Below are 11,378 nucleotides of genomic sequence, written 5' to 3' on the forward strand. Positions count from 1 at the left end.
GTGCATTCTAAATTTAAACTGTTATACATATAAGAAGAAGAAGATGATGATGATGATGACAATAATGATAACGATGATGATAATAATGAAGATAGAAGAAGAGGAGGAGGAAAATATCAAAGAAATTCAAATTGAAAAAATAAAGAGAATGAGAAAAAAGAGGAGGAGGAAGTGGAGGTGGTGGTGTAGTAGTGGTGACGAAGATAATAAAAGAGAAAGATGAGAAAAAAAAAGAGGAAGAGGAGGAGGAGGAAGAGGAAAAGAAGAAGAATATGATGATGATAATGAAGAAGAAAAAAGAAGAGGAGGAGTTTTGAGTTATCATTAAGTAATCTCGGTAAATTTTGGATTTAATTTCGATGCATTTTGGATTTAATTTTGGTCATTCTGGTCTAAACTTATTGTTAAAAAATTTCAATGCATTCTGAATTTAAACTGTTATACATATAAGAAGAAGATGATGATAATGACAATAACGATAACGATGATGATAATAATGATGATAGATGAAGAGGAGGAGGAAAATATCAAAGAAATTCAAATTGAAAAGACAAAGAGAATGAGAAAGAAGAGGAGGAGGAAATGGAGGTGGTGGTGTAAGTGGTGACGACGATAATAAAAGAGAAAGTTGAAAAAAAAAGAAGGAGGAAGAGAGGAAGACAAAGAAGTAACGACATGGGTGGAAGAAGGAGAAGCGACACACAAAAAAAAAATGAGAAGAAATATGAAGAAAAAAGTAAAAAAAAAAAAAAGAAATACATAAACAATTATAACAACTTGATTAAGTATTTTGCTTTATTAGACATATTTATTTCAAAAGTTATATCTTTTTTATTTGTGCTTGCAATTCTGAAAAACAGTATATATATTTGGTCTCATGAGAGGAATGTTTTATAAGTTCACTTCAAAATATAACTACATTCATTATATTACGTGCACTCAATCCTGCTTTAATTTCGTCCCAATTCACAAATGGCTCGTCCATCAGAATCCGATGCAAAACTACTTGAGCACTTCAAGCTACCACAAGATGAAGAAGAAGTAGATGGCTTCTTGTTTTCTCAAATGGCATGGTCAATTGTGGTTCCAATGGCTTTGAGGACCACAATAGAGCTTGGTGTATTTGACATCATAGCCAAAGAAGGCAAAGGTGCAAAGCTCTCAGCAAAAGACATTGTTGATCACATTGGAACCAACAACCCTGAAGCAGCATCAATGTTGGATCGTCTTCTTAGGCTTCTTGCAAGTCACTCATTACTGTCTTGTTCTGTTGTTGAAGATCCACAAAGCTCTAATAACTTGAATCACAGGCTGTATAGTCTCTCACCTGTTTCCAAATATTTTGTGGGTGATGCTGATGGTGTATCGTTGGGACCCTCGTTGTGGCTGCATCTAGATAAAGTCTTCACCCAAAGTTGGTTAGTATATAGATAGATACATAGATATAATGTGGAGCCTGATAATAGCTACCATGACCGATCAAATTTAACAATATTTAAAAATATTAAAATTAAAATCATATTTTTCTTTTATATTTAAACAATATTTTTTAGTTTTATTTTTTAAATTAAAAACGTTGTGAAATAGGAAAAAATATTACTTTAGTTTTTGCAATCTTTTGTTAGGGTCGTCATAGTCATTATAAGGTTTAATTAGTTTGTTGATATCTATAGTTTTACAAAAATTATAATTAGGTTCTTATATTATTTTTTTATTTCGATCACTATATTATTTTTAATGTCATAATTATGTTTTTATTAATGTAAAAAATATGAGTTAACGAAATATTTTTCTAAAACAATTAAAAGTATCCACAATTAAACACATACCTAAATCTTTAACTATATATTTTTTATTTTTTTAGAAGAATATTTCATTAATTTTAATATTTTTGATATAGAAAAGACCTAATTACAAAATTAAAAATAGTGTTGGGATCTAATTGAAAGAAAAAAAAGTATAAAAACTAATAACAAATTTGATAAAATTATAGAGACCAATAAAATAATTAAATCTTATCATTATAATAGACATCATAACACACACATACACACATATTAAGTTTAATTTTGATGCACTAACAGTGTAAAATATTTTACATAGTCGTGCAATCACATCCGTTTCTTAAGATGACTATTTACGCGATCAATGAAAATAGTAATTATGATATGGTGTTACGTACTTACGTGTTTACACATCAAAATTAAATTCTATTTAAAAGCGTTGTTAAATAATAAAACCATTACTTTAATTTAGCAATATTTATACTAGAATGCACATATACTTGTGTGAATTCTAGTATGTCTATGTTTATAGTGGCTATAGTAACCATGCAAGTGTTTTAAAAATTAAAGTCACATTTCTTTCTATTTTAGTAACACTTTTTAGCATCACTTTTTAAAAAACGTTGCTAAATAATAAAAAATGTATATATATATATATATATATATATATATATATTAAAATACTAGTATACAAGCTTTTAGCTTCACTTGTTTGTTTTCATGATTGTTAAGACAGTGAACACCTGATTAGTCATACATTTTTGCTAATTAATAATTAATCGCATGTTTTTGTAAAGTTTTTATATTGATTAAATTTTTTTAGAGGTATAATTATTTATATTGTTTTTTATTAGCATAATTTTTTAGAAAAAATGATATCATAATATGGTATTAGAACTCTACATTCAAAAAGTATAGAATTCGATTTTTAATAAATTTCAACCGTATAAAAAAACACAAGGTAAATAAAAGAAGAAAAAAGGTTTATGCAAAATAATTCAAATAAATCTAAAAAAAACTCTTACTAAAAAAAAAAGCGTTAGAAAATAGAAATATAACAATTTATATTATCTTTTTTTTATCCATTTAAATTTTTTAAAAAAATAATATAATGACAAATTCTAAAACATTTGCCTAATAGATATCGATTTGGCGATCGAATGGTCAGTGGTCGCTAAAGAATATTAAGATCGATTTCGGTTGAAATATTTTGGAGATTGATTTTTTCAACCGATTAACAAGTTGCCATTGCCAAGTTTGTTTAGTGGCCGGCTTGATTATATTTTAGTGACTAATTATTTTCGATTGCTACAATAGAGATCAATTTTTCAGTTGCTAAGGCACAAAAATTGGATAATAAGTTCAATAAGCAAAACAAAAACTAAGACACCTTAATATATGCCAATGAAAAAAATTTGGAGACCAATATTAATTCAACCAATTAATTTAAAAATTATTTTAATAATTATAAAAAAGAATAAAAATTATCTAAAAGTAAAACAAGAAAAAAATTATTTTTTATTAGCTAGTTAATATTACTTTTTATATTAAAATTATTTTTTTAGTTTTTATTTTTTTTAAATTTAAAATTTAAAATTTACAGTCTAAAAGTTAAAAATTAGTAATTAGAATTTAAAATTTATAATTTAATATCTAAAATTTAGAATTTAGAATTTAAATTGAGAAAAATGACTGCACATATCAAACTGATGACCGTTGATAATGATGGTGGATTGGTGGGTAACAGGTGGTGATGAATCCAACTGATGTGAAACTCTGAATTCATAACACCAAGCTGGAGTAAATTCTCATAGTGGTCCCTGAGATTGACGTCATGCATCAAAATCGTCTTTAAGATTCCAATTGCACCAATTACGTTCTTGAGATTCGAAAAATTGCACCATAATAGTCCTTGACCCGTTTTTCGTTAACGACGTGCTGATGTGGCTTGATGACGTGGACTTTTGGTGACACGTGTCACCTCATGGTTTGGTCACATGTCACCTCATGATGACGTGTTGGTCAATGACACGTGGCATGCTGACATGGATGGGTATGCCACGTGTCGCGATGCTATTTGTCCACGTGTCATCCATTATGTCATTGTTACATGTGCACCGAATTGGTCCCTTACTTTGCATCAAATGACTCATTTTAGTCCCTGAAATTAAATGCCGTGCACCAAATTAGTCCCTTCATTAGTTTTTTCTCATTTTTTTATAAATTTAAAATTCTCATTATATATTCCATACACTAATTTTAATTTTATCTTTTAACAAGTTATTTAAATACAAGTGTTTTTATAAAATATTTTTAAAATATAAGTTTTAATTATACAATTTTTTTTACAATATTTTATTAAAAGAATTATGTGACATATTGATATTGATTTAATAAAGAGTGTAAGTTAAGAGTATAATAATATTCCTTAATACAATTTTTTTAATATTTAACACTTTAATAAATATTTTAGGAATACTTGATAAGGTACTTATTAACTAATATAAATTCATTATTCCCATCCATTTTAAGAATGTCTAATTTCTCATATAATTAACTTCTCACTAAATTAATAAGATAGATTTATACTGTTGATTATAATAATTCATTTTATCTATAACTTAGTTAGGTGGCTTTTTCATATATTACACTATTATTTAACAATGGCTTGAACGTATTAAAACAGATACAAATAAACACAAGAGGCAATAATAAAATTTTGGTTTTAGTTAATATGTACTCTAATGATACAAGTTAACATTATTAATTAAAAAATTTATTATAAAATAGGATAATTTACTCAATTAAAATGAATGTGAAAATTTTTTACTCAAATGCAACATTTTCAATTTGTTTACGTGAGTGTCCTTTTTGGTTATTATGTAAACCGTGGTAGGTAACTACGGTTTTCAGTTTGTGCATAAACCGTGGGAGGTTGGCACGGTACATTTAGGAAACGTTGCACATAAACCGCAGCTGCTTACCACGGGTTATGAAGAAAAAATGCTACTAGAAACCGTGCTTGGTCACCACGGTTATGAAGAAAAACTATGAGCATAAAACCTGGTTGGCTACCACGGTTTATGCTTTCTTATTCCTATTTCGCATAACTTCCAATCACTTCGTCTTCTTTGTTATTCCATTCTCTTTTTTCAACTATTTGTCTACTTTTATTAATTTTTTTTATACATATTTCACGGTTTACATAATAACCAAAAAGGACACTCACGTAGACAAATTGAAAATGTTGTATTTGAGTAAAGAATCTTCACATCTATTTTAATTGAGTAAATTGTCCTATAAAATATGTATAATAAAAAATATAATTAAAATTAGTGTATAAAAAAGTATTGAGAATTTTAAATTTATAAAAAAAATGAGAAAAAATTGATGAAGGGATTAATTTGGTGCACGACATTTAATTTTAGGGACTAAAATGAGTCATTTGATGCAAAATAAAGGACCAATTTGGTGCACATGTAACAATAACATAGTGGATGATACATGGACAAATAATATTGCGACATGTGGCATAATCTGACACGTGGCAAAATAGTATTGTGACACGTGCCATACACATCCATATCAGCATGCCACGTGTAGTTGACCGACACATCATCATGAGGTGACACATGGCCAAACCATGAGGTGACATGTGTCACCAAAGGTCCACATCATTAAGCCTCGTCAGCTTGTCGTTAACAGAAAACGGGTCAGGGACTACTATAGTGCAATTTTTACAATCTCAGAAATATAATTGATGCAATTAAAATTTCAAAAACGATTTTGATGCACGGTATCAATCTCGGAGACCACTATAGAGATTTACTCCACCAAGCTGTGTCAAAAATATGTCATCAGAAATGGAAAATATTTAATTTCACCAGCAAGGTAAGTAACAATAAAACAATATAAGAATTCAAGAGAACCGTGAATGTATGCAAGTCTGCAACAAGAAGAAAAATGGAGGGAAAAAATGAAATTGTTCCTCAACTATTGGTCACTGAATCTATTTCTAAATAAACTAAAATAATTATTTTGATAAATATTAATTTTTTTAAAAAATGTATTAATAGGAAAATTAATAACTATTATAAAAAATTAAGTAAACTCAATTTATTCTAAAAATTAGTTTAAGAAATAAGGGTTGTTTCACATTTATAAAGACTATCAGACTTTCATTTTAAACAATATAAAATTTAATAATTATATTAAAAAATTTTCAAATGTATTTATAACGTTCATCACTTAATTTTCATAAAAAGAAATTAGTATTTTTAATGGTCAATAATTATTAAAAATAATTATTTTAAAAAATATTTAACAAGAATTTAATTATCAAAAAAATATTGATAATATTTTTAGTGAATCTTATCTTTTACTATTAATAATAACCGAATATTAAGTATTTTAACATAGATTTTTTTACAATTACGTGAATATCTTTAAACATTTTTTATGTATATTTTTTAGCTATATGTTTATATATCTCTCACTATAAGATATAATATTTTTTCGGAAAAAAAATTACTGTAAAACATTATTTTTGCTGCAATAGAACATGTTTTGCAACAAAAAAATAATGTTGTTGCATATCTCTGCATTACAACTTGTTGCCACTTTTTTTTTTTAATTTGGAACAGCCGTTTGACATACTAGACACTTTTTTTCTTGATAATTTAGTAATAATAAAAAATAATATTTTATAATAGTTATTTTTTATACACTAATAATAATAGGTTAAGTACGATTTTGGTCCCTAAGGTATAAGTCGTTGAAAATTTTTTTCGTCCCCAACCTTTTTTTTTTTGTATACAAAATCGTCCATAAGATTTAACTTAATTTTAAAATCGTTATTCTCCTTCTTCACTAAAATGCCCGATTTTTCCTCTCTATCACAGCAGCGTCTCTTATTCTTTTTCTTCTTTTTCATCATCAATAGCACAATAAGAAGAAATAAGAAGAACACAAGAAATTAAAGTACAATAAAATCAGAAGAACAATAAAATTAGAAGCACAACAACAATGAATTCAAAAAACAGAATCAGAATCAGAAACACAGCAACAATAAAAACAGAATCAAAATCAGAAGCAGAAAAACAGAAGCCATCAACCTTTGGCCGTTGTCGCCGCCCTCAGTGCGTCAGTTCTACCCTCCTTCAACCTCCCCTTCTTTTCTTCTTCTTCTTCCTTCCAACCGCTACCTACCGTCGCCGTCCGTCGAAAGCCAGCAGCCACCACAAGCGTCGCCTTTCCCTTCCCAGAACACGTCATAGCGCCGCCAGCCACGTCGAGGGATTCAAAGTTGAAGACGACGAACTCGAAGACACTTCTATCGATCCTACAACTCTCCATTCTCCACCTTTCCAACCTCTCACAACAGACCTCACTCCTCCTAACCCATCGATCCCCAATCCGATTCCAAACCCCCACTTTCCGATCTTCTGAAATTGCCGCTCACCACCTTCGATTTCTGAGATGATGATGAATTCGAAGGTCTCTCCATCGAACGTCCCTTCTCCGATCACAATGCTTCCCACTCCAATCCCACTTCCCCTCCCACCCATTCCGACGCCAAGCCTCTCGGGGTTCTCTTTCTCTCTCAACTTTAAATGTTCTTTGCCTTTTTTATTTTTTTATTTTATAAATTTTTTAGTTAGAGATAATTTGGTAATAAAAATTAAAATTTTGGTAAAAAAGATAATTTTAAAATTAAGTTAAACTTTAGGGATGATTTTGTATGTAAAAAAAGATTGAAAACAAAAAAAATTTTCGACCTATATTTTAAGGACCAAAATCGTACTTAACCCAATAATAATTGTAATGCTAAACTTTTCGACAGTAATGCTTATTGTATTGTTAATGTGTTTTGTATAATTAGGAATGAATTGAAAGGAGCAATCCTTGAAGGAGGTATACCATTCAATAGGGCTCATGGCATGCATGTTTTCGAGTATGCAAAAATTGATCCTAGGTTCAACGAGGTCTTCAACAAAGCAATGCACAACTCCTCCACTTTATTAATGAAGAGGATTCTTGATGTCTACAAAGGCTTTGACCACATCAATAAACTAGTGGATGTTGGTGGTGGTGTTGGGGCAACTATCAAACTAATCACTTCCAAGCACCCTCGTATTCTTGGTATCAATTTTGATTTGCCTCATGTCATAGAATGTGCCTCAGCCTATGAAGATGGTATGTGTGATACTTTATTATTTGTTTGATTTTAGCCAGAGTATTCACTTTTTTTAAGTAAACTATTGTTTTTGTTCCTAATACTTGGGATAAGTCTCAAAATTGTTTCTAACGTTTAAATCGTCCCATTTAAATTTCTAATATTTCAAAATTGACTCAATGTTATTCGGTCGTTAGGAATCTGTTAACGGATTTGACGGCGGAACAAAATTGAGACAATTTTGAAACGTTAGAGACTTAAATAGGACGAAAACGTTGGGAACAAAAATGATACATAGAAATAAATTTTAATTTTATCCTTCACTAATATCAATCTTTTACGGTACATAATTATTCAATTATTTTTTAATCACATCTTAGTAAATTATATTTAATCACATTAATTTTATTTCAAATAAATTTTTTTTTTATAATTTTATAAACTTGTGGAAAAAATGATACATATACAATAAGGTAATGTGATTCTAGTCATTTTACAAACATTTCATGATGAGTAAAAATCTTTAAAGTAAAATTAAAAAAAAAATTTATTTAGAGTCAAAGTAATGAAATTAAGTGTAATTTACTTAAATGTGATTAAAAAATAATTGAATAACCATGTACCGTAAAAGATTGATATTAGTGAACGATAAAATTAAAATTTATTTCTATGTATCGTTTTTGTCCCCAACTTATTGTTCGTCCTATTTAAGTTCTTAACATTTTAAAATTGTCTCAATTTTGTCCTGCCGTCAATTTCGTTAACAGATTTCTAACGGCAGAACAATATTGAGTCAATTTTGAAATGTTAGTGACTTAAATGGGACGATTCAAATGTTAGGAATAACTTTAAAACTTACCCTAAACATTGAGGACAAAAACGATACTTTATTTTTTTTATTATTTATTCTTTCATTAAAGATTCAATGATTCTTTAGATATATTGATTTTAAGATAGACGATATATAGATAAAGCAAAACAGAAAGAAGTATATAATTGTTCAGTAGTTTATTATTATAATAGATTTTTCCTTTTAAAGGAAATATAACCATTGTATTTTCTAATAATGTTCCAGGCGTGAAGCATGTGGGAGGAGATATGTTTCAGAGTGTTCCTAATGGAGATGCCATTTTCATGAAGGTGGGAGGAATATACATTATGCTTTTTTGGACTAATTTTTTATATATTGTTTTAGTGATGGTGAATCACTTAAATATTAGTGAATCACCTTAAATTTAAATATTAGATTATTTAATATTTAACAAATTTTTAAGAGCCTCTGTGATACAAATAAGGTGAATGCTATGGTACCTAAAAGGTGGTGTCTATTTACTAAAAAAGATTAAAAGTTATTATTTAATTTAAAAAATATAAGAATAAATAATTTTAAAAAAAAATCAAAACTTACTACAAAAAGTAAATTAGGTAAAGTTTAGGCAAAAACTCATAAACATCATAGAATTGGCCTACAAATAATTTGTCAGAGATGTATTATAAAAAAGAATATTTTTTTATTAAAAAAAATACAATTTGTGAACGAGCATTGTCAATCTGCCAAATGCGTATTATAAACAAAACTTTATTCATAAAAATATAATTCACAGATAACATATTATCAATACACAGAAAATATATATATATATATATATTGTCAATTTTCAACCTTCTACTAAATACTGTTATGTTAATTTACTTAGCTGAGATAATTAGCCTTAAGAACTTAAAAATCTATTGTAGAAAGAGAGTCTGATTTGTTAACCATATATCATTTTTTATTAGGCTCTATTTTTTTTAAATGAATAACTAGCAAAAATGATGTGACATAATTCTTCTAAATGTTTAATTTCTTTAATCAAGGATAAGAAAAATACTATCCATCAATCATGCATTTGAGGTTCATTATAAGAGAAATGATAAAATGATTTTTCTTTTCGGAGGTACATATACTTTAAATTTTAAATCTCATTATTTCATTATCATAGGATATATAAAACATAACATTCGCTAATAAAATAAAATAAAATATCTGCACTATTGTTATTTGTATATTTTTCTTATACATTTTTTTAGATAAAATATTATTTTAGTCTTTAATATTCGAATTGAATTTTAATTTAGTCTCTAACGTTTCAAACATTTTATTTTAGTCTTAAAATTTTTCAAGCGTCTTATTTTAATCTTAAACAAGTTTTACATAGGTTTAATATTGTCCAACCATTAAATTTGATACAAATAATTCGCATTTTAAAAAATAAATAGCATTCGATTTCAATGTATAAGTAAAACTAATTTACCAACTATCATTAATATAAAAATTTTTCTTTTAATTTTGAAACATTAATAATTGATTGTTAGGATTTGAGGTTTTGTACATAGAGAAAATTAAAGGAAAAAAAAAGTATTACAAAAAAGTTTTAGTTATACACGTAAAAGAATATATGACTTAACTAGTAACATTATAATGTCTACATCACATATTCTGTTATCTATTAGTTAGTGCCAATTTTAACAGTAGGATCACATTAAATCTATTTAAAATTTTTTAAAATTGAAATAAGACATTTAAAATGTTAGAAACCAAACTGAAATCCAACCAAAATATTAGGACCAAAACAATACTTTACCGCTTTTTTTATATAAAAGACGAACATTTTATCTTTTTTCACTTGTTATCAACAGTTTTAATATCAAAAAAAAAAATTTCCACTATACAAGAAATAGAAATGTATACAAAGATAGTGCATATAATATTTTTATGAGAAAAAAATTGCAATTCTCATAAACATTAATTATATAATTATCATATCACATATTTGATGTCATAGAATTGTCTAACCGAAAATTTTGTAGAGAATACTTCACGATTGGGGAGATGAAGAATGCTTGAAGATATTGAAAAATTGCCTCAAGGCTATTCCGAATGATGGGAAGGTTATTGTGGTGGAAACAATGGTTTCCATTGTTCCTGAGCCAACATCTTTTGCCAAGAATGCTTTTGGAAATGATGTTATCATGATGACTCAAATGCCCGGAGGGATTGAGAGAACAAAACAAGATTTCATGGACTTAGCACATGGATCTGGATTTAGTGGCATAAGATTTGTGTGTTGTGTCTCTAGCGTCTGGGTCATGGAATTTTACAAGTAATTCCACACATGCGCGTATTACTACATTTTAGACTATATTTGTATTTTGAAATGTTTACAATGTTTCTTTCTAGTTGTTTCAATAATTGAACAAGTGTGTGTTTGTTTGCATAGCATATCTTTTTTAAGAAATAATTTTTTAAATATAATTTTATATATTTAAAGCACGTTCCAAAAATACATTTTAATAGAGAAATATAATGTTGAATTCAAAATAGACAGAATAACTAGAGGTGAAACGTGGATCATTTACATCTGAGCCATAGTCTACAT

The 11,378-nt window shown here is 27.7% G+C and overlaps 1 protein-coding gene across 1 annotated transcript; it reads left to right on the forward strand.

Annotated features, from left to right (window-relative positions):
* Positions 1-954: 954 nt before the first annotated feature.
* LOC130941963 (anthranilate N-methyltransferase-like) lies at positions 955-11,106 on the forward strand. The gene is made up of 4 exons (XM_057870620.1): positions 955-1,418; positions 7,666-7,979; positions 9,035-9,099; positions 10,810-11,106. Exons 1-4 carry the CDS (start codon positions 973-975, stop codon positions 11,104-11,106), a joined length of 1,122 nt encoding a protein of 373 aa, XP_057726603.1. The 5' UTR covers positions 955-972.
* Positions 11,107-11,378: the final 272 nt, after the last annotated feature.

This window comes from Arachis stenosperma, chromosome 7 (genome assembly GCF_014773155.1).
Source record: "Arachis stenosperma cultivar V10309 chromosome 7, arast.V10309.gnm1.PFL2, whole genome shotgun sequence".
NCBI lineage: Eukaryota > Viridiplantae > Streptophyta > Magnoliopsida > Fabales > Fabaceae > Arachis > Arachis stenosperma.

Coding starts and splice junctions, on each gene's coding strand:
- LOC130941963 (XM_057870620.1), top strand. CDS start 973: ATGGCTCGTCCATCAGAATCCGATGCAAAACTACTTGAGCACTTCAAG. Junction 1,419..7,665: donor AAAGTCTTCACCCAAAGTTG/GTTAGTATATAG, acceptor TTGTATAATTAG/GAATGAATTGAAAGGAGCAA. Junction 7,980..9,034: donor TGCCTCAGCCTATGAAGATG/GTATGTGTGATA, acceptor ATAATGTTCCAG/GCGTGAAGCATGTGGGAGGA.